The sequence below is a fragment of the Sturnus vulgaris genome, chromosome 3 (genome assembly GCF_052056855.1).
Source record: "Sturnus vulgaris isolate bStuVul1 chromosome 3, bStuVul1.hap1, whole genome shotgun sequence".
In the NCBI taxonomy this organism is placed as follows: Eukaryota; Metazoa; Chordata; class Aves; order Passeriformes; family Sturnidae; genus Sturnus; species Sturnus vulgaris.
Genome location: NC_142245.1, coordinates 21,894,906 through 21,921,288, shown reverse-complemented (window position 1 = coordinate 21,921,288; position 26,383 = coordinate 21,894,906). Strand labels below are relative to the sequence as shown.

Below are 26,383 nucleotides of genomic sequence, written 5' to 3'. Positions count from 1 at the left end.
CAGAAATTAAACACCAAAAACTAATTAAACTCCAACTCTGTCAAAAAAAATCAGATGACTTTATAACAAGAACAGCTCTCACATGAGTGGTTCATCAGTGTCAACCCAAAGACAGATCATTACAGCTTTATAAGAAACCATCCTGGCATATTCTGTCCAATATATTTCACAGACAAGTCTTGAAAAACATCAAATCTTTTTGAACACTGAGTGGCGATCATGTGTAAATCACCCCCACTGGCAGCTGCTGCTGCTACTCTGCTTGCTGCACACTTCTTGTTCCATCATGCTGTACAGAGCAGCTGCTTCAGTGGTTGTTCTTGTTGAGGGCAGCATGGCACACCATGAAAGAAATGAAATCTGCAGATGTAGGTCGTGCTGAATTACTTCAATAATCTATGGTAAAATGGTCATGTTGTTAACCCCAGAATAACAGACACTGCTTTTCCGAAACTTCAAATTTTACTGTAGAGCAATCATCATTTCATTCAGTTGTAGTGTGCCCTAATTAAGCCTGAAGAAAAAGTCAAGCTACTGTGCTGTAATAACATACGCAACTGAAACAGCATTACATGATAATTATTGAACCCATCAGTGCGCCTAGAAGAGAGCTACTAACCAGAACATATGGAGTACAGAGCTATAATTCCATGCACAATGTTTCATGGCATGTTAAAGCACTAGAATGAAAGATTTGACACTTTTTATTGTGTATATATAAAGATATATTTGTCTTTATAAACCTTTATGCACTCAAATCCATATTTTTTTTAATGTATATCTACACACACATGTTCAGTATTCAATATTCAAGTCAAGATTCCCATTCCATCATTCCAGACAAAGCTCAGAGGAGATTCCCTTCTTTGGCTCCTGTGGTGAAACCACAGGAAACCACAGCACTTTCTTGCATTTCCTATTTTGGCTACACCCTCACACTTCTCGCACTTTAACTTCCATTTTTCTCATGCACTGTCTCATTTAAAATTCATTCATCACTTAATTTTCGAAGATTATTTTATGTCATCATCCTTCCAAATGGTCACTTTCTCTCCATGTGAAATAACCCAGAGTATTGAGAATATTTCAGAGAAATATCTGACACATATCTGAGATCCAGAGTCTTCCAGCACAGACAATACACTTGCCCTGAATAATCCTGGCTCTTCTCTGAGCCCTAAAGAGGAATTTTTAAAAATCCAACATTAAGAGATCACAGGACAAACTCTGCATCACTCAGAACTTTCTGAGTCAGATTTGGGTGAGGAGAAGCAAACTGCTGTCTCAGCCTCAGCTTACCTCAGATGGGGACCATTGGGCCTCAGCGGTGGCTGCCAAGAGACGGCGATAAAGGATTCGCTGATTGGAGTCACGGACAAGGGACTGACACCCTGAGGAACTGTCGAGGGTGTGGTCACTCTTGTGGGCAAACTCTCAGTGCAGCCTCCTAGAAAGCCATCACCTCCAGTACAAGCTATCACTGTGACCGAGTAGTTCGTGTAGGGCACCAGGTTGGTCACCAAATGGCTCAGCCCTTTCGATGAAGGGTTCCCAGCGATGACGATGCGTGGGTCAGGCATGCGAATCTCATAGTTAAGGATTTCTCCATTCGGAATCAGAGGAGGCTTCCAGGACACCTAAAGAAGGAGGAAAAAAAAATTAAAATAACTTTTTAACACTTTTTTTCTTTTACAGACTACTCACAGTCACATTGCAGAAATACAGACACAGCATGCTACAGATGGACACAAGCGGGGTCTGAAGATGTTCTTTTCCATCAAAACAGACTTTTATTTTTAAAGGAAAATCAGATAGAAATCTAATCTTTGATTTTAATGAGGTCCACAGTAACAGTTGTAACCATTGAAAAATATTATTTTGCTTTACCAGTAAAATGCAAATGCATTACTCAAAATTCCACATCACTCAAAATTCCATTAGATGTTCAGGTGCATTAGCAGAAGTACAATACTTATGATTGGTATCACTAACTGTCACTTATTTTCTTAGGGTGTATTACCTGGCATGCTCAACTACCAGTGGCAGAGTAAAAATGAATCTTACTTTGTGTTTCCACAATTTTCAAAAAGATGTAACTGCATTAGCTCCTATAAGAAAACAGATTTTTCTGCACTCTCCATATGATGAAATTAGCAGGTTTTCCCTTTTATTTTTAATTAACATATTACACTGGTAAGTATCAAAGAACAGGGACAATTTTCCATTTTAAGAACTATCAAATTATACTGAGAAAATCTTATTGCAAAAAGATTGGAAGTTACATACAGAATTCATGGTTTTTATCGATTTATACACATACATATACATATGCATATACATATACATACTGCTACTCTTACTGTGGTTTTGTTCTTACTGAACTGAGGTTAGGTGAGATTTTTAAAGTTTTTAGGGGAGGAGGGTTTGATAGCACATTTATATATATATTTATTCTTACCAGCTCCACTGAAAAATCACACTCCATCGCACTATAAACTGCATGGATGTTCTTTATTAATTTTTAAGGCTTTTTGCCATGGTATCATGACAGAGGGGCCTTCAGATTGGCACAATGAGGACATGCAACTTAACACGTATTAAGATTCTCAGAGTTTCATAAAGGTAGTGTAAAAGCATCTATCAATACTCATTTCCCAAGAAATCCCAGTGCAGGAAGCATACAAGCCTTGCTTTGCTCTGGGTCTGTTCTCCTTGCCATTTACCCACCCATCTATAACAATTGCTGTCTCTTTTCCTACCAGGCACAAGATAATTAAGGATTGAATCCAACATAGAAAAGAACACAGAAATGGAGAAAACCTAGATATGCCTAAAACCTAGATATATGTCTAAAATCTAGGTAAAACAAAGAAAATACTGAAGTGTTATATAGTAATAACACAATACTTTAGTTCCAGTTAATTTGAACTTTTTCCTTAATTCTCTCAGTCTCAAAAATAAGTATCTTTAAAGATGTATATGCACAATTACACACGACCATGGAAACAGAGAAGCTTGATTTTTAAACTGATTTTTTTTAAAATGGGATTACAAAATGCTATATTTTAGGTACAGAAGGACTTCTGAGGTCATCAGACTTGTAAGAAAGCTGGCAGCAAAGTGCTGGAGAAAGCTGAAGGATTTTGATAACAGATTCTGGAATACTATTAAACAGAGTATTAGAGACAGGGTGATCTTGAGTAAAGACAGCAAAACCAAGATTATTGGTGCCCACATAGGAAAGGCTTAGCTCTGGCTAATTATCAAATGCTGTATTCAGATTTCTGTTGCTTCTGGCCCCAAATCATATTCGAACAAATAAAGAAAATGCTACTGACAAAGCAATGCAAAATTTCACACAAGGTAGGAATTGAGTCTGCACCATTCTCACAGACATTGAGCAGAGTTCTCTTTTTGAAGTATTTCATGTGATCTAGTGATAAGCTTAGGAAACAGAAGAATGGATTATTAGCACAGACAATAGAAAAAGTTTTCAAGTACAAGTATGTGCTGGTTATGGCTGGGAAGAGTTAACTTCATAATAGAATGGGGTTAGTATGGGGCTGTTTCACATTTCTGCTGAAAACAGTGTTGCTAACACAGGGATATTTTTGTTATTGTTGAGCAGCACTTACAAAGGGTCAAGGCCTTTTTGGCCTCTCAGCTCAGGAATAAAGCAAGAGGCAAGAGACACAAGTTGAAACAAGGGAAGCAAATGCAAAGAAGAGTAAGTGATAGATAGTCAGAAACTGGAAGACAGGCTGTAAAATTCTTGGAAATGCAGGGATAAACTATGTATCTTGAAATTCTGTCTCGGTGAAGATAACATATTTGACATCTTAATAAAGTAAATCTGTCATTATTGGTGAAAAAAGCCTTCTTGTTGCTTAATACAAGGTGGCTTCTAATAAAAGAACTGCAGGCAAACTACTTAGAAAATACCTGGTACTACATATGCCCTGAAGATAAAATTGTCTCAAAACATTTACTATGTACCAAAACTTATCTCAAGAAACGATAAGTTATTTTTATCATATTCTATCATGAGTTATTTTCTAATCATATTTCATTTTTGATGCCTAACTTTTATGTCTAAATCTACAAAATCATTCTAAGACAACTTGAGCAAGATTCACCACACCCTGTAACTCCTTCACATAAAGGAACAGATTAATACCATGGCAGGAGAACAGAGGCTGCTCCATAACTTCAGCTCCTGAGTTTCACACAGTGTGTGTACTAGCTGGTAACACCTGAAAAAACTCCCAAGTGCTACTTCACATCATTTTTTGTGCTCTAAGAGGTACAGTAGCTCATACTGTAAGTAACAGATATGCTTTGCAGGGTTTACAGTGGGAAATTTCTTTAAATTTTGATTTTTTTTTTTTACCTGAGAGAAATAAAAACCATTCTGAACAAAGAGTATATTCAGCCAGCAGCACACACAGTGCAATATTTCTTTTCCTCTGGGCACAGATATCTCAGATATCTCATGCAAAGATATGAAGATCTATTGTTGTTTTGGTTAATAATTTTTTTTTAACTAAGTAATGTGATGACCAAGGATACTCCCTAACCCTGCTGTGTCACTTGAACTACTTAGAATTACCTGTGTCACCTGTGGATGACAGGACATGCAATCCCTCACAAACATCTCTTGTCAAGAGGCAAGGGACTGCCTGACCCATAAACGGAGATGATGGAGCCAGCCTGGTTAAAACACATGTGGCACTACTGGACTTCTTCTCTTCTTGGATGTGCCAAGGTTTGAGGTAAGAGCTTGGCAATGCATGAAAGCAGGAAAGCTCACTAGACAGGCTGTGTTGGAAGCAGTAACAGTTTGTTCATTGATTTGAAGCTCAGCACTGAGACCATGAAAGAGGATGCCCATGAGGAAGAGAGAATAAGGTAACTACTGGGAGAGATTAACTGATTCAATGTAATGACTCTGGAAGCTTTCATTTAAAGATCAAAGGACCTTATTTTCTCCACCACAAAATTTAAAGAGACAGAAATTAGCCATTTTCCCCCCATTAAACAGTTATAACCTTGGAATTTTTTTCCTTTTTTGACAGCAGTTGGAACCCTGCAACTTAATTCTGAGCTATCTGAGGAGAGGCATTGGCACATGAACGCTATTTTACTGTTCAGGCCTGGTTTCAACAGTTTGCTTTTAAATCAGTGTGTTTGGCTTCATTTTATTCTCATTTCTCCTAGATACTGCTTGTAACCTCTACAAACAGAATGTAATAAATACACTACTGAGAGCTTTTCACTGCTGGTCTCAAAGCACATTGTAAGTCTCAAATTGCAATTATTATTCCAGTTTAAGAGATAGAGAGACTAAATCCCAGACTAAATCACATATCAAAAAGAAACAAAACTCCAAACAAAGGCCTGCTGCCCTAATTCTGCATTCCAGCCACTGGACTACAGGCCTCTGACAACCTCCCAGCTCCCCCAGAATAGCTGGGAAATGAATTTCCTCCTAAATTCTTATCTGTCTTCACAGAAATTGTTGTGGGTTCAGTCAAGAGCCAGGATCATACTGGAAGTGCAAATTCTCAGAAAGGTCACTGATGGTTCTGCTCATACACTTTGCACATGAGTTACACCCAGCTTCAGCAAGGACTACCACAGAAGAACAGCATGATCAAGTTTGCAGTAACCAGCTGCTGCTACAAAAATTCCTAGAAGTTTGCTTGAGTAGTGGGAAAAACAAAAGAACATTTATGATTCTAAACACCAGCACTAGAGTGTTTCAACTTTATCAAAGGCAGAAGGATGATGCCAATGAAACCCCACTGTATAATCTAAACCAAATGAGCAAGCTGTGCAAGAAATCACAGTCCTAACATGTGGAAAACCTCTAGTGTGCAAGTTAAGGTTGTTCCTATGGGTGTTGGAATATCCTAAGTCACTCAAGCAGCACTTATGTGTCAAATGAACCAAGGTCTCCCTGACCTTAGCAGCATTACAAGGCAATCTTCACACAAGGATTGATTGCTCCTAAACAATTTCCCCGATGCACCAGGCATACCTGCATAAAACTGAAAGGCTGGTGAACAAATTCCAAGCCCTTTTTTTACCCTTTCCCAGCACGAAGCTGTTACCTGGGCTTGCTGCATCCCCCTTTAGCAGACATGGCTTAGGAATCAGAGTTGTTTCTACTCTCCAAATTATGTTCTGGGGTAACTGCAGACCGAAGCGTTTGGAGAATGAAATAGCAACAGGGAGTTTAAACCTGGAATAGAGGAAGGGACCTGACAGCCTCATTCTCTGCCACACAGTGGCCTGCAGAGGAGGAACACTGAGGGATCACCTCACTGTTAGCACCGACTTCAGTGACCTTGGAGTAATTAGCATTGCATCCAACGTTCTGTAATCAGAATCATCTTCACAGGACGGCAAACATTAATGTGTGAGACAAAAAAACGCAGCTCTAGAACATGTGCCTATAACTAATTCTGTGGGAAACAGAAAATGGACAAAGAAAACACCTTTTCTTTCATGGATGATACTCAAACTGTAACTATAGAGTATGTTGCTTTAAATGTGTCAGTGATATCTATTCCTTACAGCTGAAATCTTTCTCCTGTATATTTTAATCCTAGCCTATTTACAGAACAATAGGCATTTAGCAGTCCACTATCCAGCTTTTGGGCTAATGAAGAACAGAAGACAACCATAAAAATGGAGCCTTGTTTATTTGTGTTCACTCAGTTGCATATCCAGTTCAGTAGTGAAATTTGAGAAATAGCTACTAGAAAAGTTTATCACTGTTGCAATAAATGATCATCTATTGCACTGAAAGAGTACAGATGGCAACTCTTGAAGATACTGTGGACAGCAAACTAATGACAGTGTTCAATCTGGAGGGTGGAATAGCAGCTTTCTATGCTTCAGTTTCTTCTATACAAAGAACAGAATGGCAGATGAACGGCAAAGTAAGAGATTGTCATCTCTGTGGGTAACAACAAACATGAATGACAGTCGAACTAAAAAGCCTATAACCCTTCCTCAATCAAGAACTCATGAGGAAATACTTCAGAAAAATAATCAATCCATGGAAAATCAATGACATTACTGAATCAATAAGCAAACCAACCAAACAAACACAAAGAAATTAGAATGGCAGTCAGGTACTACAGAATCACCACAGCCCTTCATTTCTCACAGGCAACATATATAACATATATTAAGAGAGAAGTAATAATAACTTTTTATTTTTCTCAATTTGTATCTAACCAAATTGCAGGAAATTTCTGTAAATAATGTTATCATGAAGGAATAGCACATCACGTCAATGAGGTATTTATTCCATACAACCTTGTAAACTCTTTCTAAACACTGAAAATAAAAAAATATTTTCCCCTGGAGAGAAACATCAGGATTATGCACAACTCATGCCAACTTCTATCTTGAGAAAAGAGTTACATGAAGGATGATAGGAAATGGCTGCAGCTTTTTATCTGTCTGTGGTCCACTTGGTGGCAGTCATCAGTGAGGGGGAGCAATACAGGCAATATGAGGCAGCAAGCCTCTGGTTAAGCCAAAATTAAGACTACAGGTGCCTTTTCTAGGCCAAAATCCTCAAGGAAGAACCCCAGCAGCAAAAGGGAAATCCTCCTACCAAAAGTTATAAGGCCAAAGTTGGAATATTTGCATACTACGTTAATTTAGTTCAGTGTACCCAGCCACATAATGCCTTTCCTACACAAAGAACTCCATTAAATAATTATTCACTGTGTAAACCAGTCTCTTTCTCAAGCCACTCAACCTAGCTACATTCCTGAATGTCATATCAGTGTGAAGTGTGAGATTGAAGCAGCACAGCAATTGCAACCCTCACAAGAAAAGGAAACAATTTCTTTCCTACTTCTGTACATTAGGGTATAGCAAATCTTGTGTAACAGGAATAATGTTCATGGCATTGGCATATACTAAATAAACGGCTTTTGCAGTTGCTGAATACCTCCACTTCACTTTGGCATTTAATCAGCCACAAAAGCAGTTTATTGTGCATTATACTCCGCTAGCATGAACATTATCAATTCAGCAAATATTAAAAAATATCATGCAGGTGTCACAGAAATGGGTACTTTAAAAATTATCGACAGCCTTACACTTTCTGTTGCACAAAGGAAAGCAAGTTAAATGTTATGGAGAGATATTGGTCCATTCTGATTAAAATTAAATGTTAAAGGACATTTTCTTCTTTGCTTCAGAAGTGTTTATGCTGAGAGTGACCTGCCGTGCTGATATTTTCCTCCTTGCAAAGTGAAAGCTTTGGTCTATGAAAATAAGCTGTATACTCAAGTGAGTACTATCCTGGAGCACTTTGAATTCTTCACATCCTCAAATCATTTTTATTGATTCAATGACTAAATAAAGGAATGGAAATATGTTTCTCTTTTTTGTAAATTCTCTCTGTTTTCGGTAGAAGTAAATATTTGCACTCATGGTTTAGGGATTGGTTGCACTGACAGCTGAAAGCCTCTATTGATCTGCGACCGTGGATTGGTAAAGGAGCCTCTTGCTAATCTTTCCCACAGTGTCCTTCCAATACCTTCTGCTCTAACCTGGGAGGACAGCTCTCTCTAGGGTGAGAGGTAATTAAAATCTCCTTCCCAAAGAGATGCCTTGTTTTCCACCCTGTGCTTGAGAGTTACCATCATTGACACTGAGGTAAGAGCACTGTAGAGAACAAAGGACTCTACAAATTCCATTTGAACACTACATAGGTGATATATGCACTGCAGGTGTGCTGGGCTTGAGCTACTCAGGAGGGAAAGTAAGCCTTTCCAGGACTCTTAGGGGCACCAGTGTAAAGCAATTCCATATGAAATCCATCCTATTTCCACACAGGAAAACATTTCAGCCACTAAGAGGCAATCCTTGCAGAATACTGCACAGTTGTTCTGTCTGTGCAACTAGCAGTTTCTGGGGTGAAGGGACACAGTGGGTTGGCAGATCTCCACCCTAGTTCTAAAGAATTTGGGCAAAATCCCCAAACATTTTGTGAACAGGTGTTCCCTTGTTCTTCTTGTACTCTCCCAGTACACAGCATTTACACAAGACTGCCTCAGGGACACAGTGAAGCCCTGAGTGCTCTCCAAGCCCTACTATTCTGGCATGAATTTGCCATAAAAATACAGGAGGAAGGAAACAACACCACCTCTAGCAAGCTAATCCATTTGACAGATCTGTAAGAAGACCGACAAGTAAGATGAAATCCCAGTCGCTTCCTCTGGTGCTCCCATCTGCAAACAAGCAGAAGGCGAGAAAACTGCTGGGTGCAGCAAGTCTTGTCTATTATCTCATCGGTGATGAAGTGCAATGAACTCTTCTGCAACTATAGCTTTACTTCATTTTTTTTAAAAGAGAGAAGAAATAATTTATTATTAGAATAATAAATGCTAAAAAAAAAATAAAACAATCTTGCTGACCTGGACAAGTGAGAGAAACTTAAAGATTTTTAAGAAGTCTTAGAATCTTAGAAATCAGAATTGAAGCAATATCTCAGCCATGGGATACTTTTTGCACAGGAACTGTACTAAGTGCTCCTGCCTTTCTACCACTTATGAATATAGAATAGAATAATATTAAGCAAATTAAAATACTTGATAAATACAAGAATCTATGTTGATATCAGCAAAGAACCAGTGCTCTGTACAGTAACAGAGAGACTTTTAGCAGATGAGATACTCAGGAGTGAATATATTTGGAGAGGCATATATTTAAGTCACTTTTCTCAATTCAATACTGCCACCTGAAACTATTTTAAACATTTTAAGTTAAATATTTGAAATTAATAAAAACTGACTGTATAACCAATTCATGGAAATGAAAACATCCAGGCTTCAGCATCTTTGACAAAAATTTGTCTTAACAGATCAAATTTGTCTCCAGGTGGAAAACACAAGTCCAAGACTACATGAGGTGCAGTGACACTAAATTTGACCACCATTCATAGAGGAGTTCATACAGTTACATTAAAGGGCTTTAAACAGTTTGGAATATTAATGACAGGCTGGGGAAGAAGAAGGAAAATAAGCATTTAAACTCTTCAGTAAGAAAGGAAAACAAACTTCAGAAACAATGTTGCATTGAAATTTAATTATTATAGAGTGAAAACTGCATTGCCGGACTTCAGATTTCAGAAGAAATAAATGACCCAACTAACTTTCAGTATTGGTAGATTACTTAATCTTGGAGTTGAGCAAAATACAATAAAATTCCAACTGAACACACATGTCTGACCTCAGGAAAAGACATCCAGCAAAGAATGACACAATCTCTGATAACCCACAGGCTTTTAAAACTAGGATTTAGTGTTGAATGCACTTGGATTTAAAAAAAAAACAAAACAAAAAAAAAAACAACAAAAAAAACCCAGAGATAAGATATAAAATTATTATGTTCTTAATATGTTAACTGGAGCTTCAAAGGTTGCAGTGAGTCTTTGTGCTCAGAGTTGAAGCCAATGCAGAAAAGCTTATGCAGTGAAACGTGGACACGTGGGGAAGCCCGTGATTGAACTAGAGCTACTATTTACTCAGCATTGCAGCTTCTGGCAAATCCATGAAAAATGCTTTACTATAAATTGTGGGGAATATTAAGATGTATCTACAGAAGTACAGAGGGCAGAGTCCTGGAAGTAGATTGCCCAAATCTTCAATAAGCAGTCTGGCAATTCATCATAATTACTAGTAGTCGATTGTTATTAATTCTTATAGTAACCATTGTACTCATATTGAACTGATTTGCAATTAACACGGAGATAACATGCAATTCCTTAGACATTAAAACATGATTTTATAAGCTCAGAATTTTTTTGTCTAATAGTGAATGGCTATTTTTTTCATAGCTTAAAATTATGTGTGAACAAAGAAAAAAAATCAGCATTGGTTTACTGCTGAAATTCATACTCTCAAATTATTCAGATTGCATTGGTAACACCACTCTGTTTACCTTTTGAAAATACAATGTATACCAAAAAATAATAAATCTAACAGATGAACTTCAATCTTATGCAAATGTCCTTTGTTTTGTGCTCTGGTGAGCAAGCTACTGTACCAATACTTTTGGCATTAGTACAAGACTGAATCCATGGAAGCATGTGTGTATTTACACAAAAGAGGCTTCTAAGCTACAAAAATCCCTCTTGTTTGGTTACACTAATTTCCCTTGAATGAAGTTTGTATGCAAGCCAAAACAATGGTAGTTATCCTGTCCTCTAGAGTTCATTCCCAACAGAACGATGTGAATAATTGAAAACTTACTATGTAGTCCTGTAAGACTCCTCTTCTGTAAATCAGGAGAACAAAAATGCTATTTTGTCTTCGTTAGCAATTTAAAAAAATCTAATAATTATACAGAAGACTTAATTACAGAAAAAAAATCCTTTTTACTTCTTAGCATTTTAATGAAGTCTTGAAATTTTGGAGAAGGTAGTAGGTCATTTTCTGATCTGATTACAGAGGTAAAAGCAATCATTTAAGTTTAATATTGAAAATACATCAGGTGTGTAAGGAAGAAAATGAACTGGAATATAATGCCAGAGGCTGGCGTAAAGAAAAAAAAAATTGAAAGGAATCTAATGCTTTTGAGCCAAAGCACAGACACTAATTATTCAACTACCCCTGCAGCAATGAAGTCTGTTGGCTCAGCCAGTAGATGTCTCTCTTAAATACACAGTTGCTACAAGGAAAACACGTTAAAGACATGAGGCAATGAGAATTATTCCTACCTTGACTGAATAGGGTCCCAATGCTTCTGCATCAGGTGGCTGAACACCAGCAGGTCTTGAAGGTCTGGTGGTAACTTCTGCCCAGGCACTGCTGTTCGTGCCCCCATGCAGGGTGCTCATCAGCACTCTGTACTCAAATTTCTGCCAAGGGCTCAGAGCAGTGCTCTGGTCAATGTAGCTCGTGGACTCACTGAGAGGGAGATGCACCACAGTGGAGATTTGTTCTGTTCCTTTCACCCTCCTCTCTATTGTAAGGTTTTCCACCAAACCGTTTGGGCGAGCAGGTGGTTGCCAGGATATGACCACAGAAGTTGGAGTATCAGAATAGAGTTCTGGAGCAGGAATATCCTCAGGGGCATCTGGAAGTGTCTGTATTTCTGGGGTTGTGGGGGAAAGAGAGCATCCTTTAGAAGTGCATCCTTCTACCTGAAACACATAGACAGTGTAAGGATGCAAGTCTTCTACAGTGCAGTTAGATGCAGTTCCTGGCACTGTAGCATGCAGTTGGCCATTTTGGTAAATATTATAATGTGTGATAATGCCATTTGGCTTTAGAGGATGCTGCCAGGTGATGCTTGCTGCCCTTGCTGTAACATCCAATAGAAGCGGTGGATCTAAAGGTCCAGGCTCTGGAAAAAAAATTTTAAAAAATAAAAAGGAAAGGGAAATTACTAATAATTTGTGATTTTAAAAAACAGTATCAGCAAGATGTACTCACCAAATGAGGCTTAAAAATCACTAAAGGATCTCGGATCCACTAAATAGCCTGTTTCTTTGGAAAATGTAGGCCCAGATATTCAGGGGATGAATATGGCTCTCTTCTCAAAGGCAAGCTGCTCACCTTCTCCCCTCCTCTTCTACACCCTTTTTCCTCCTGTGTCTCAGAAGTGCCCTATCAAAGCTGTTTGCATGTGGAGAAAGTGCACGGCTCAGTATTGCTGCAGACCTGCAGTTCTAGCTTTTGGGGATGTTTTTCTAGAGCGCTAGATACTAATTGCAACCAACAGTACAGGCATAACAATGCTGTGTATTTTACAGCTCAGTAAGTCCCTACTGCATCTCTCATTATATATTCAATATTTTACTTCGTTCTGTTTATAATTCTAATCCATTTTTTGCAATTTATCTACTCCCTGTTAATATTATAGGTGATTTTTTACTTCGACTGTGACAGAAGCTGCCGATTTAGCTCTTTCACCTACTGATAAATAAACAATGCACAGATCTGACCTTTAGGTTAACAGGTTTTATGCTTGCTCCACTCAGCACTCTAACTGATTCAATTATCATAAAGGTTCAGGAGCTTCCATGAATACTGAAAAAGACCGACCATATGCCTGCATAGGTGTTGTGGAACAGCAAATACTCTGCAGCCCTCCAGAGAAATTCCTTAATTGTAAATAATTTCACCATGCGACACAATCAAGTCACCTTGAATGCAAAGCCCTCAGCCTGTGGAGGCAAAGTGTTATTTAAGCTTTACTGGGCTGCGTTAAATTCTGCAATTTGAAGGGCTGTTAAGTTTTTCAATTGAAATTTCATTTAAAATGCAGGTGCTTTTTATTATATTGAGGCTTTACTGCTCTCTAGGTACAAGCATGAACATGGTGCAATAACACAAATCTGGCTCAATCACTGATCAGTAACAGCTGTAATTCCAGAACATTTAGCATTCTTATAAACCACGTCCTGAAATCTATAAATTGCTACAGCAGATCAAGAAAATACTATATTCTCCCCCATTCTGCCCATAGCAATTTTGACATTTATGAGATTTTTCTGTGAACATTACATTTTATTGAAATCTTAAAAAAAGATATACTCGGATTTAGTAATTGCTTAAAATAGCTTTAGATCTGGGGATTTGCAGGGGAAGAAGAGAAAACCTACATTTGGAATTATAAGAGTTCAAAAATTTAAAATTTATTAGTGATTATGGGTGTGCCAAGACTTCAGGAGAGGTGACATAGCATATGCTGAATTCCGTTGTAGTCAACAGCAGTAGTATCTAATTCCTGGTGTCCAAACCAGAAGGAACATTATAGGAAGAATCATTTACTTCACTGGAAGTTAAATAATTCGTGATAATTTTTAAGGGAAAAGGTGGGGGCGGGGAGGAAGGGGAGGAATCAAATAAATCCAGCACAATGAGTTGCTCTTTCTATATTTTAGAGTAATAGCTGAAGCAGTCAGAAGTCCCTGTTCTCCTCTCACATACAAAGAGAAGTAAATCAAGATTATTCCAGTGATGTCTCTGAAAACAGTTATGTAAAATTGGGATAGCAATCTTTTTTTTTTCTTTTTTTTCAAATTTGAAAAGTAACAGTGTTTTTTCTTTCATTATATGATGCATCACAAAGCAACTCCATAAAGCTCAGCCGTATCACATATCCTGCTCTACTCACGGTGATAATAAGGATGGAGTTCTGTATTTAATGCTTGTGCACACTAGGATTAATTTAGATCTCTGAATTTGCAAGTACAAAAGATGATCTGTTGTAAAGAGTAATTAAATTCTATTTGCATGTACTCCTGGGTAAAATCAATTAGGTCATAAGTTGGAACAAAATTTGGTCCATTATTTAGACCTCACTGAAAGTTGGAGAGGTGGAGGTGTAAATCTGAATTAGATTTATATTCTGCAAACCGATTTTTTTTTTCCGGGGTGGAAGGGAAGGAGGAGAATTTGCATTGGAATTAAAGACCTTGAAAATCAGTTGCTGAAAATTCTACTTTAGTGGCAGAAAGGAGCTGAAATACGATATTTATTACTGAACTACAAATTTGCATTTTATCTAATTTCAGCTTATAAGCTATTTGACTGTGAGCAGCTGCAGGAGGGGGAAAAAAACACAACAGAAAAGCCCCCCAATATTCAAGGAGCTTGCTGTAAAGGAACAGCTAAGCCTTATACTCCTACTGAATAAGTTGCAGGCATTACAGGTGAAACATTCATGGTAATTAGTTGAACCTGAGCTTCAACACCCCCGAGTTCAGACTTATTCCTTAAGGACAATCTGTAATGTACGGGAGGAGCTGTCAAGCTTCAGCTTTGGGTCCCCCTAGTCCCTCCCCTTCCCCTCAAAAAAGCGTATTTTGGTAGCTAGCATACCTACCCACACATTCCCTACTGCCCTTTTAAAAGAGAGACTTTTAAGACTTTCTGAGTTCAAACAAGACGTTTGAGAGATGCTTAATTGGCCCCACTGGATGGGAAAGCATTAAATCCTGGTCCCCAACACTCATTCAGTGCAGCTTCTTTTTAAATGGCAAGCAGAATCATCTAATTCTATGTACAAATCAACTAGCACGATGCTGCTTGGTTGAAAGGGTCACCACAATTATGTAAAACATGAGTATTAACTATAATTGGGATAGTTTGCTAATACAATAAAAAGCTCTGAACATGAAAAAAGTTATGCTCACAGCAGTAGCTATCACTTTCTAAAGTAAGAATTCATGGATGAAATGACATGAAAAAGATGGTTATAAAATTTTAATGGAATGATAAAAGGCAAAAGTCATCCTCTCAGCTGAATTCTTAAAATCCCTATATATCACAATCAGCTCCTTAACTGTAAAATCAATGTGGAGTATAACATGTTGTCAATGTGGTTGTCACTGGAGGGAAGACTGCAAAGTATGACAGCTACACAGCTCAGCCTGTCAATGATGAAAATAAAATCATAAAGCTTTTTACATGGATGTAATTGTTTACAGAAGTAACTACTGAAGATGGAACAGTGAGCATCTTTGTCCTTAAGATTCTTAGTTCATATTTCAAACCATTTCATTACAGTATTAATACTAGAAGGTAGTTTCATTTTGGCAAATGAAATTATCTTTTATGGTAGATTACTCCGCTCATCTGCTTCAAAAGTTCAGACTTGACTTAAAATAAAGGCACAAAACTCTCATTAATCTTTTTTAATTCCCTGACTAAAACGACCTACTTGTTTACTTACTGTGAGACTTAGAAAGAAAGAAGTTACACTCTCATGGTTGTATTTTTTGGGAGGAATCTACATTTATGCTTAATATACTAAGACATGTACCTGGACTGATGCCCTTTAAAGCTAATGAGAAATACCTGATTTGCTGGGAAAATCTCTCCCTAAGCAGAAAAAAATTTTGTTCCTTTTACTCTTTTCAGGAACATGGAAAATGAAATTATACATATTAACAGAATGTGGTGTCTTTCATATACTGCTGACAGTACCCAGCAGCAAAACCAAATTGTGTAGCTCTGGGCATATGGGACCACAGGAATCTTTTATCACATGAGATCATAGAACTCAAAAGTGGTTAAGCTGCTCATGCAATGACATGCAATCCATATGAACCCCTTCAAATATGCATTAAGAGCTGTCTTCAGAGTATTAAGACTTGTTGCCCTCTACTGCTCCAAATGCACATTGGTTCCAGAACTTCGGTTCTACCAGTCAATAAAGTTCTAATTCCTAATCTGTAGGCATGCATGGGCAATTTGCACTGTATATCTAATGATCATCTTATCATATGTGCCACTGCTAGATCAGCTTAATTTGTTCTGTTCTTATGCTATTCACCCTGTCAGGTATTTCACATTCTTTCTCTTCCCTTTGTCACCTCACCAGGTTTTGTCTTCTTGCTTCAGTTTCCATTTTTCTTTCTTAAGCTCACATGAACACATTCACATCAACTATTTATGGATTAATTCATATGACTCAATTATATGGACATAATTTACATAGCTGCAGTAGGAGACATGTCTTCTCAAACAACAAATATCATAACCAGAGAAAGCAAGAGCTTCGAAAGGTGGCGAACTGCATTATTTACCCTCTTATTCTGCATTGCATCTCTTCACTGTCTACATCAGGAAGATTTAGGAGAATTATAGAATCATAGAATCTCCTGAGTTGGAAGGGACCCATCAGGATCATTGAAGCACAACCCCTGATTCTGCACAGGATATTCCCAGGAGTTACACCATGTGCCTGACAGCGATGTCCAAACACTTCCTGAACTCTGTCAAGCTTGGGCTGTGACCACTTCCCTACTGAGCTGGATCCTATGTCCAACCACCCTTTAGGAAAAGAACTTTTTTCTAATACCCTATCTAAACCTCCCCTGACACAACTTCAGGTCTTTCCCTCAGGTTCTGTCACTGCTCACCACACAGAAGAGATCAGTGCCTGCCCCTCGTCTTCCCCTCCTGGGAAAGTGTAGTCTGTGATGAGATCTCCCCACAGATTGAGGCTTTTCATCCCGGAACCAAAGCATGCCAGAGAAGCACACCATAGCACACTCCCTGTGATGGGAATAATGCTTCCTTGATTTGACAAGAAGTAGCTCAGCTGATACATTTCAGGAGCTCTTTTTTTTTTTTTAATTGCTTTTTTATCTCCAGCAACTTCAACATGTAACGATCTCCAGTGATTAGTGTGTGCTTTTGCCCATATTTATTGTGAAGAAACACTGGGCTGGCTATAACTTCATTATGTATAAAAGAGATGTACTTGAAGTCACTTATGTAAGAAATAAACAATTGGACTGGCTCTCCATACCGGAGCTGTACACTAACCCACACTGACCCCAAAATGCAGCCACGGTAGAGAATGTGCTGGTGACTGAAATGTTCTCCTGTATGCAACTCACTGGGCTGCAGACAGGTTCTGGGGTGTCCAAAAGTTAATAAAGTAACAGGAAGCTTGTCTTTAAAGTAGAATTTTTGCTATCTTAGAACTCGTCCAAGTCATGGTGTATTTTCTCAAGCACTTGAAAAAGCACCTTTTTCACTTGGGAGATGTCCTTCTGAACAAAAATTACACCGTGTGGATTGCGATCAGACAATACAATTTTGCACGTCTTAAATCTATACCATAGGAACCTAGTAGCTGCCATTGAGGCAGCTTCAGGTAACTGTAACCAATGATTTACAAATCTCAGAGAGCTCAGAGGCTCCTCACAGCTAACGGGAAAACCTAACTTGTATTTCCTTTATTATATCTAGAAGGTTTAGTTTTATTTCTGAATACTATGTATGAGATTCTGCTCTAAGTAAAATGGTACATACTGACCTCTCAGTACAGTGATCTTTACACTGATTGCAAGAGAGCTATCTAAAATTTACATTCAAGTTACTGAAAGCAAGCTCTAATTCAGAAACTTCATCAATTGTTTCTATCTCTAGATATTCTGGCAGTAAATAGTCTGATGCTATACTTACCAAGACCACTGGAACAAACATCTTTTATTAATGCATATTTAACAGGTTTTAAAATATTCATAGTTATGTATATTATTGTTATCTGGCATGGGCAGGTTAGACTTTAAAAAATGCATGGAATCAGTTACTAGTGTCACAATCATGTAAATAGAAGTATTTGAACATTCTTTACTGCATTTTTTTCTTGCATTAAAAATACCCCAAACCTACTAATCTGTATATTATGACATTCCATTGTCAGATACAACATATTTTTTGGCAGCACTTGCTAATTTTCCCTTTATGATTCCCAATATCGTCCTATTTTACCAGATATTTATCATAAATAAAATATCATATACAGATATACTGTGAAATCATCAGCTTGTGTTATTGGAACTCTACTGACTTTAAAAGTGGATGTGTTGATTCACATCTATTGCTGTCAAGTGTACGTGCACACAGACACACATGCATATATTTTATGCCTACAGATACTTTATGCTTTGGTGAAACAAAAAAGACATGTATTTACTGAATAAAATTCAATAAGGACATGAAGACACACATCTAGTTCAACAGAGTAAGAGATATGGCAAACTTCCACTATTAAATTGTGCTTTAAAAAGTCAAAGTCTGTTGGGCCAGGAATTAAGTGTACTTCTGTAGCAAACTGTCAGTATAGGCAGTTTCACAAGAAACATGTTGAAACCTTGACAAAAATACTGCTTAGACCCAATGACAATCATTCAGTCTTAAGCAATTGAGCTGAATATCCTTTCACATATGGCAGCTCACCACAATGACACCACAGAGTCCTCTGTCACCACTGAATGTAGGGTGTTTTATTTTTTAAATGAAAAGGGTTGTTGGTAAATGTTGAATCTCCTGTGTAGGTTTTCCACCCTACTCCTCAAAAGAGAATTTTAAAATTGTACACCTACTACTTTGCACAAAAGTAATTTTTATATCAGTAACAAGTGATGCCTTTTAAATGTACTTCTGTCCTCCTTGTATGTGAAAAGAAACACTATATGAACTATCAGACCAGAGTTATATAATTATTGCAATTTGAATGAAATAGTAACAGGAGACTGGTTGCATTTTGACTATGAATGCAGATAAGTTCAATAATATCGTAACCACTTTTGTTAGCAAACAATATAATGAAATAACTGAATCTCAGAAAGAATTGCTACAGGTAGATAACACAGCTCTGGTATCTAAACACCAAGTTCAGAACTTATGTTTACTTTTAGGTAGGTGAGTTTTATAGAAGCATTAATACCTTTGGAGCTTAACTGAACTTACCAGATAAATCTCTGTTGTGAATAATTTGCTCAACTTCAAAGAAAAACGTTTTACAATTGTAGGAAAAAAAAATTTCTGCTCAGTGTTTTCTCAACAGAGCTGTCCATTTAGAGAAGGGACTAAAATCAAGTTGAGTCATCAGCACTGAATATTTACTAAACCAATGTTAGTTATCCTGCTACCCTGTACAAGAAAGCTATCAGCTCCGTTTCTTAGGAAAAGAAAAAAAAGCTGGAAATTGTGTGTTTCTATTTGTATTACAAACAACAAGCTCAGTTTTTGTCATTTTTGGTTTTGCTTACATATTGAATCAGGTGCAAAATCCCGTCCTGTCAACGAACTGGTCATACCTATACACTGACAGCTGGCTGCTAAATCAAGGGACTGATGAAAAAATTGTGGGGAGCGAGTCTGGAGAACACAGAACTATTAACAATGAAAGTGATGGGATTGACAATGACAAATCCAATTTCAGACCAGTAGGCCACCACTTTGAATTAACAAAGATCACTGGGAATGAAAAGTTCTGTGGTAGCTTGAGTATTCTCAACATGGAGATAAGACGACTGTCATATACTATTAACTTCAACTTATTTTCTCTGATAAGACTGCAATCAGAATCAAGTCCCTGAATATAAAGGAACACAGCTGTATTTACCAGGGTATCTTAAACTAACCATATATTGCTGGAAGAATATTATATGCAGAAATAAGATACTGCTTCACAAAATACATATGTAAATATCCATATTTTTTAATGAATATGTAAGACAACAGATACTTGATCCTTTAGGAGTTTTTTACTTCAAGTTAATACTAGGGAAGGAAATGCATTACTGCTCTATAACTGAGAAAGCTAGATAACTAAAGAAATTAAGTACAATGGCAGCTGGACTGTTATTTACATTTTCTGCTAAAGGGAGCTAAACAAGATCTGACTGCTTACTGTCCTCTGCTGTAGTCATTGAAGTCCAGTTGCTATAAGCATTGCCATAACCATTGGAGGCAACCACTCTCATCTCATACTCAGTGTAGGGCTGCAGGTCTCCGACCCTGTGCTGTAAGGAAGCAGTAGGGCTGGGAAGCAAACTGCAAAGAAAAACAGCACGGGTTACTTCAGAACACATCCCAGCAGGCCAAGAAAGACTAAAACATTACATCTCATAACAAGACCAGCCACCCTAAAGGTGAGCTGTGTTGGAGGGAAGGGGACTTCTCTTGCTCAGCACTGGAGGTGGTCTTGCTGTGCTCTGCGTACTCTAAAATGTCACCAGCAGAACGCCTCCGCCGCATCTGCAGTCGGTAGCTGGGCGTGCCTGGGGCGTTGTTGCGAACTGGTGTAGACCAGACAACCTGAAGACTGGTCGGAGTGGCAGATGAAAGCCTTGGAGGCATCACGCCATCTGGAGCTGTTGAAAAACATGGATGAATTAGAGCAGAGAAAACCATGGAGAACATATGCCGCGTGGAAACAAAATGCTCCATATACTGGAAAAACTGCTCCTCAGGATCAACAGTAATGTTAACATGGTCCATTTAGTTTAACATTTTCACTACTGAACAATGCTAATTCTTAATTTTCTTCTTTCCAATATGTGCATATCATCTTGCTAAAAGCAAACCTCCAAACACCAAAAGTAATTCAGAAGCAACATATTTTCTACCACCTGTTCAAATATTATCTACTTCTCCCTATGCCCAGCTCTGCCACCCTGAGAAGCTAAGGAAATGCTACACAGAAAAATTACCCAGCATGAGTAAAATTGATCAGACTTTTTTATCATTCTCAACCTTATACCTTCTCACCCTTATAAATTAATAATAACTTAAAAAGAAAACAGAAGAAATTTTAAGTTAAGGACATCTTTAGGTAGAAATCAAAATGGATTCACTGAAGTCTCAGTCTCGAGCCCACTGTTTTGTTAAGGAAATTAATTTTTATGAAGTCCAAGGAACTACAGATCAAAATGTGTCAGTAATGATACCACCAATGACCTTTAACTGCTGCAAATTTCACTGCATGCAGTAAAAAGAACTATGACAATTTACACCTGTGAGTTTATGGCTTTGCTTTTTCTTTAACAAGAAATCAATCTGTTGAAGAAACTTTCTGTATTTAAACACATCTGTAACTTTTATATATAACACATCTGTAGCCATATCTCTGTAGCTCTTTTCTAGAGTTAAAACACTGGAAAGCTACTGTCTTTGTCATTTAAACTCTTGTATAATAGTTTTGCTTTTCATGGTCCAGCAGTTACCATTTGCTTTTTTCCTTTGGTCTTTCCAACAGAAATTCTTTTTCATTGCTGTTATTTTCTTCTTGTCTCTATTGGAGAAAAACCAGTCTCACAGACCTCTAACTTAAAGTGTAGTTGTAAGCCTCAGGGCCTAAGTTGTAAGTTTTAAGATGAGCTAACAGTAATTTACAGTAAGCTTTATGATTTTCATTTACCACCTGTATATGAGGTGGTTACTATAAGGGAAGAAATAGACTTTGTGATACACTGTCTGAGTAATTCTCTCCCTGAGACAGGCGAAAAGATGCATCCACTCCAAAAAAAAAATACATCAGTCACATATAATAGTTTTTATTTATACTGATATATACATTAACAGACATGTGAACTAGCATCTGATATTTTTGCTCTGATTACATTGATATCTGGGGCACTTCACCATTTTTCATCTCCAGATCCAAACTGTATTACATGGAAAGGCACAAAACATGTCCCGCTACAACCTAAGAAACTTGTTCCCTTTACATTAATTTCAAGGTCTGTCAGTTCTCATATAAAATTTTTACTAAAAGCTGGCTTCTGGAGTACTGGAGTTATCAGGTACTTCTGATAGTTGGCCCCTAGCCATATTGCCCTCCTGTTCCTTTTTCAGTACAAGATGAAGTAGAACAGAACCTCCATCTTCCCTCATTCCCTTCTGCTTCTCTCTGTCACTGTGAAAAAGAAAACATATAATATGGGGGCTTGAGCCAACCTGACTGCATTTGGATGTTCCTTCCTGTGCTGTTATCTACACCTAGGCAAACAGGCTCCAGTGAATCCCAAGTAAACCTAAAAATCCTCCTGCTTCCAAATCCAGAAAGTCTCTGAGAGTAATGTCATTCATGGTCTGCAAATCCCATGCCAACACCTTCAAGGCCAATAAAGAGCTAGTGAGCACCTTACCTCAGAGGAAAGAAGGTGGATGGCTTAATTTAAACAGACCAAATATCCCTCCAGATGAGCCATTAAAAACATTTGCAAAGCAAATGTCTCTGCACATGACATTCACTCTCACAGTAAAATGGAGAACACATTTATTTATCTTACATAACATTGTTCTGTTTAGCAGCAACATAAGCAGAGTCGGATTTCAGTTGTGCAATAACAGGTTTTAAAAATGGATATAACGTGCATTACTCACAGATAATCATGTATTATTTTGGTATTCTTTATAAGATGATTCCTGAAGTTGAAGGCAAACTGAGACAGCACGAGAAAGATGACATAATTAAAGCAAAAATTTTTAGTTCAGGGTTTTTAAATGTTTTTTTAAGCTGACACCAACAGAAAGAGTCCATATCCTTTCAAAACAGGTACTCCTTCAACTGAAACTAAACTGTCTGTAAATTAAAATGTACCAGTTTTTAAAGTTCACACTGAATTTCTACATAGCAAAAAAAGCTACATCAACAACTAAATCTAATTAGCCAATATAGTAGTGTGGCCAGGAACTCATAGTTTGCATTACTGAGGGGCCAGTGTGAGGAAACTCACTAAGGAGGCAAAAGCGTTAAATTTATTTGCAGTTCTGTCAGGACACATCACTTCACCTTTGTCTTTCATTTACCAATCTGTTAAATGGAGATAATAATACTTATCCTTCTTTGTAAAGCTCTCTGAGATCTACAAAGTAAAAGCTCAGATTAAGCTTTATGTATGTATAGAGGTGGTTATTATAGCGATACAGGAATGTTCATCAAAAAACAAAGATGTAGCTGTCTAAATGTCAATAACAATTCCACAGTGTGGATGTTATTTTAATGGCGTAGGTAATCTCAGCTAAATGTTCAAATCTCTTCTACCAACAAAAGCATAGCATTGGGAAGAGTAGAAAATTTGGACAAATCTCTGCTGTGAAAGTCGCCTGACCCAGAGAACAAGACAAGCCCGCTACTTTCAAACAGACATGTTTCAATACAGAGCAATTGTATTTATCTGAAAGGCTTCCTGTAGCCCACAGAGAATTTCCTTGGAGATGTACTAGTGAGTGCTCTCTAAAGGAATGGGGCAGGGGGGCAGGAGGGTACAGCAAATAAATTGTCAAGTCTCTGCTGAGTCATAATGAGAAAGGTGCTCTATTAAACTAATCACGATTTGCTCATTAAAACGGCAGAGACTTACCCCCCAAAATGGTAATTCTAATTTGCACACAAAACATCCTCTGACTATTTCAGGCATTCCTCATCACCAAGGTCTTCAGTGTAACATTTCCCCCAGCTTAACCCTTTTTATCCAATCCATATCCCCAAGAGACTCCTTACTACCCAAGTAATAACTGGCAACAAGCAATAATTCTACTGTGAATTTCTCAACAGAAGAGCCATGTATCTATCAGCTTGATATATCGTCTTTAAGATGCAGTGTTGCTCAAAAATCTCCCCTCGAGCTTTAATATGACCCTCAGGGGGCGAGCACTCCACTTGCAACCTACTGAATCAACATCTAGCCCAGTAAATCCTCACTTAGCAGGGCAGAAAGTCATGCTTTGTATATCAAGAGACTACAAAGGCTGAATAAAATATTTAATCAGATGTCAATTCTAATCAAATAATTAATAAACAGTTCCACAAAACAATAAAAACTGAAGACCATTTCAAGATGACAATGATATATTGTATTCCAAATACTCAGGTACATGTAGATGGATCGAAGAAAGATCTGATCGCTCTTCAGCTGGTACTGTGCTAAGCAGCCTTTGAAAACTATTTCAGCTTTTTGCCTCAGTTTCTTTATCTTAAATAAAGTGTGCAAAAATAGTCAGCTTTGTAAGTATTTATTTTATTTTAGGACAGCAAGCATTCTGTGAAATTATTCTGCTTAAATGTTTATTCCATGTTGAAAGTTTCCTTTTTTTCTGAGAGGTGTCCATTATAATTATCATAAGGATTTATCTGAAATATAAAGTCTCTGAAAGTAGACAACTTTGAGCAGGACTATTAAAAGCTGAACTACTATTAGGACAATAAATGATTATTTAGTTATAAAAATGTCTCTACTCTTAATCTTCCATAAGAAGAAGAAGAAAAGCCAGCAGAGCCCGATTACATATCTATAAAATTGGTGCAAACTCACACCAGTGAGTGAAGTGTCACCACTTTTAACAGTGATCAGATATACTGACCCCAATGTATCTATAATATCTCCAGATAGGCAGCTAGAAGAGTTTGGAGCTATGAATATGTAACTCTACAAGTTGCCATATCTGCATATATAAAATGTTTAGCATTTGTATCTTATCAAAATATATTTCATACACATGGATGCAAATGATAACTGCAGAGATTTAGCTACAGGGGAGGAGGAAAATAGGCTCTCCAGCGTTTGTACCAAAACAGCAAGGAAAAGTTCCACTTTTTTTATCTAAAGTTGCCTTTAGATAAGTGTCTTGCTCTGTTATGACTACTCTTCCTCTTTTCTAGGTTCAATTCACAAACCCCATGTCTTTATCTCATTGTAGCGCTTGTTTAGGTACTCCTGATTCATTTTCTATCTTAGGTGCCCATACTGAGATCATCTTATTACGGCACTTTATATGGCAATATGTTCTGCACGTTGACATTTGCTTCTTGTGATTTTCTCAGGTATGCCTGTTATCTAGTGGTTTGCTCAGTCCAAATAATTCTAGTCATTGCACTCCCCATAATTTTCAACTTGGGCATGTGTTTTAGTTTCATTTCAGAGAAAGACAGGCCATGATGCTGGGCCATATGTCATCACTAGAACAGCATGCTAGTTACAAACCTTTATCTCTTGGCAAAGCAGAATATTGCTTTTATTTGTTTCTTATCTTCACAGGTTCATTGAAGTTTACTTTGGTTTGGTTTTTAACTCTTTCCCTATTATTTTTCCTTCTCAGAGTGTACCTGAGAAGTGTACATATATTGTAACTTATACACAATATAAGAGTTGATCTTGATTTTTTCATTTAATATATATGTGCAACCATGTTATTTCTCCCGTTCTCAATGACTAGAGAATGCACAGAATATTTTTGGATTTTCTTTCTAGTTTTATAATTTCAGTGCTGGACGTTTTCAGTTACAGACACAGCTCCATCTAACAATGCATTTACCAAGGACAACACACCCTTATTCAATGCACATCCTTGCACTTTGGAACACATAATGTGAAATGTTCATGGTGGCCCTCTTGCTTTCCCCTCTCAGGCACATTTATCTTGGGGAGAAAGGAAGCTGTGTTTTGGCAAAAAGCTAATTGAGAGATATAAAGGAGCAGCTTAAAGCCTTTGTAAACTTAGAGATTAAGTCCGAACTTGTTCACATCTCATATTAGTGAAATTTTCTTTTCAGAAGTACAATATAAACAGAGTGCAGAAATACTTGTTCTCTCTTCATGCTCTATCCTGTTTTATACCTCTACTCTCTGCTGTAATAGTAATTTCATTTCAAAAGAAATGGTTTTGTAAATCTATTCAATTTTAGAATTAATCTTTAATGTTACTTGTATGGCACAACATCATTCAGAAAAATAAAAATAAGATGTTTGAAAAAAAATCTAAATTTTATCTTTATCTGGCTTGAGTGTGTAAACTCTAACTGCAGATTTTTCTGCACTTTCACTATTTAGTATTCCTAGCTGCAGAGCACAATTTTAGTAGGTCACTAAAAATCAACTTGAGCTTTACTCCATGACCTGCAAACTCAAAGTTTAAGATAATTGTCTTTTGAAATCTCAAAGCAGGCTTACTTATTCCTCATTATTATTGTTCAGTAAAAAAAAATAAATAAAACAAACAAACAAACAAAAAACCCCAAAACAACAAAAGCAAAACAAAAGCAAAACAAAACCCAACAACAACAAAAAATGAGAGCTTCCTCTCCTTTTAAT

General features: G+C 37.4%; 1 protein-coding gene across 8 annotated transcripts in view; it reads right to left on the bottom strand.

The window, feature by feature from the left end:
- USH2A (usherin) overlaps window positions 1-26,383 on the bottom strand; it is a 368,811-nt gene that overhangs the window by 114,105 nt on the left and 228,323 nt on the right. For all 8 annotated transcript variants that reach the window (XR_015802194.1, XM_088161172.1, XM_088161173.1 and 5 more), the window contains exons 39-42: window positions 20,512-20,662; window positions 20,200-20,342; window positions 11,753-12,381; window positions 1,300-1,637 (exon numbers count right to left, since the gene is read on the bottom strand). Coding sequence is in view for 7 of the 8 variants with exons in the window: in XM_088161172.1 (XP_088017298.1) it covers window positions 1,300-1,637; window positions 11,753-12,381; window positions 20,200-20,342; window positions 20,512-20,662 (1,261 nt within the window). In the remaining variant the exon portion in view is untranslated. The remainder of the gene's footprint in view (window positions 1-1,299; window positions 1,638-11,752; window positions 12,382-20,199; window positions 20,343-20,511; window positions 20,663-26,383) is intronic.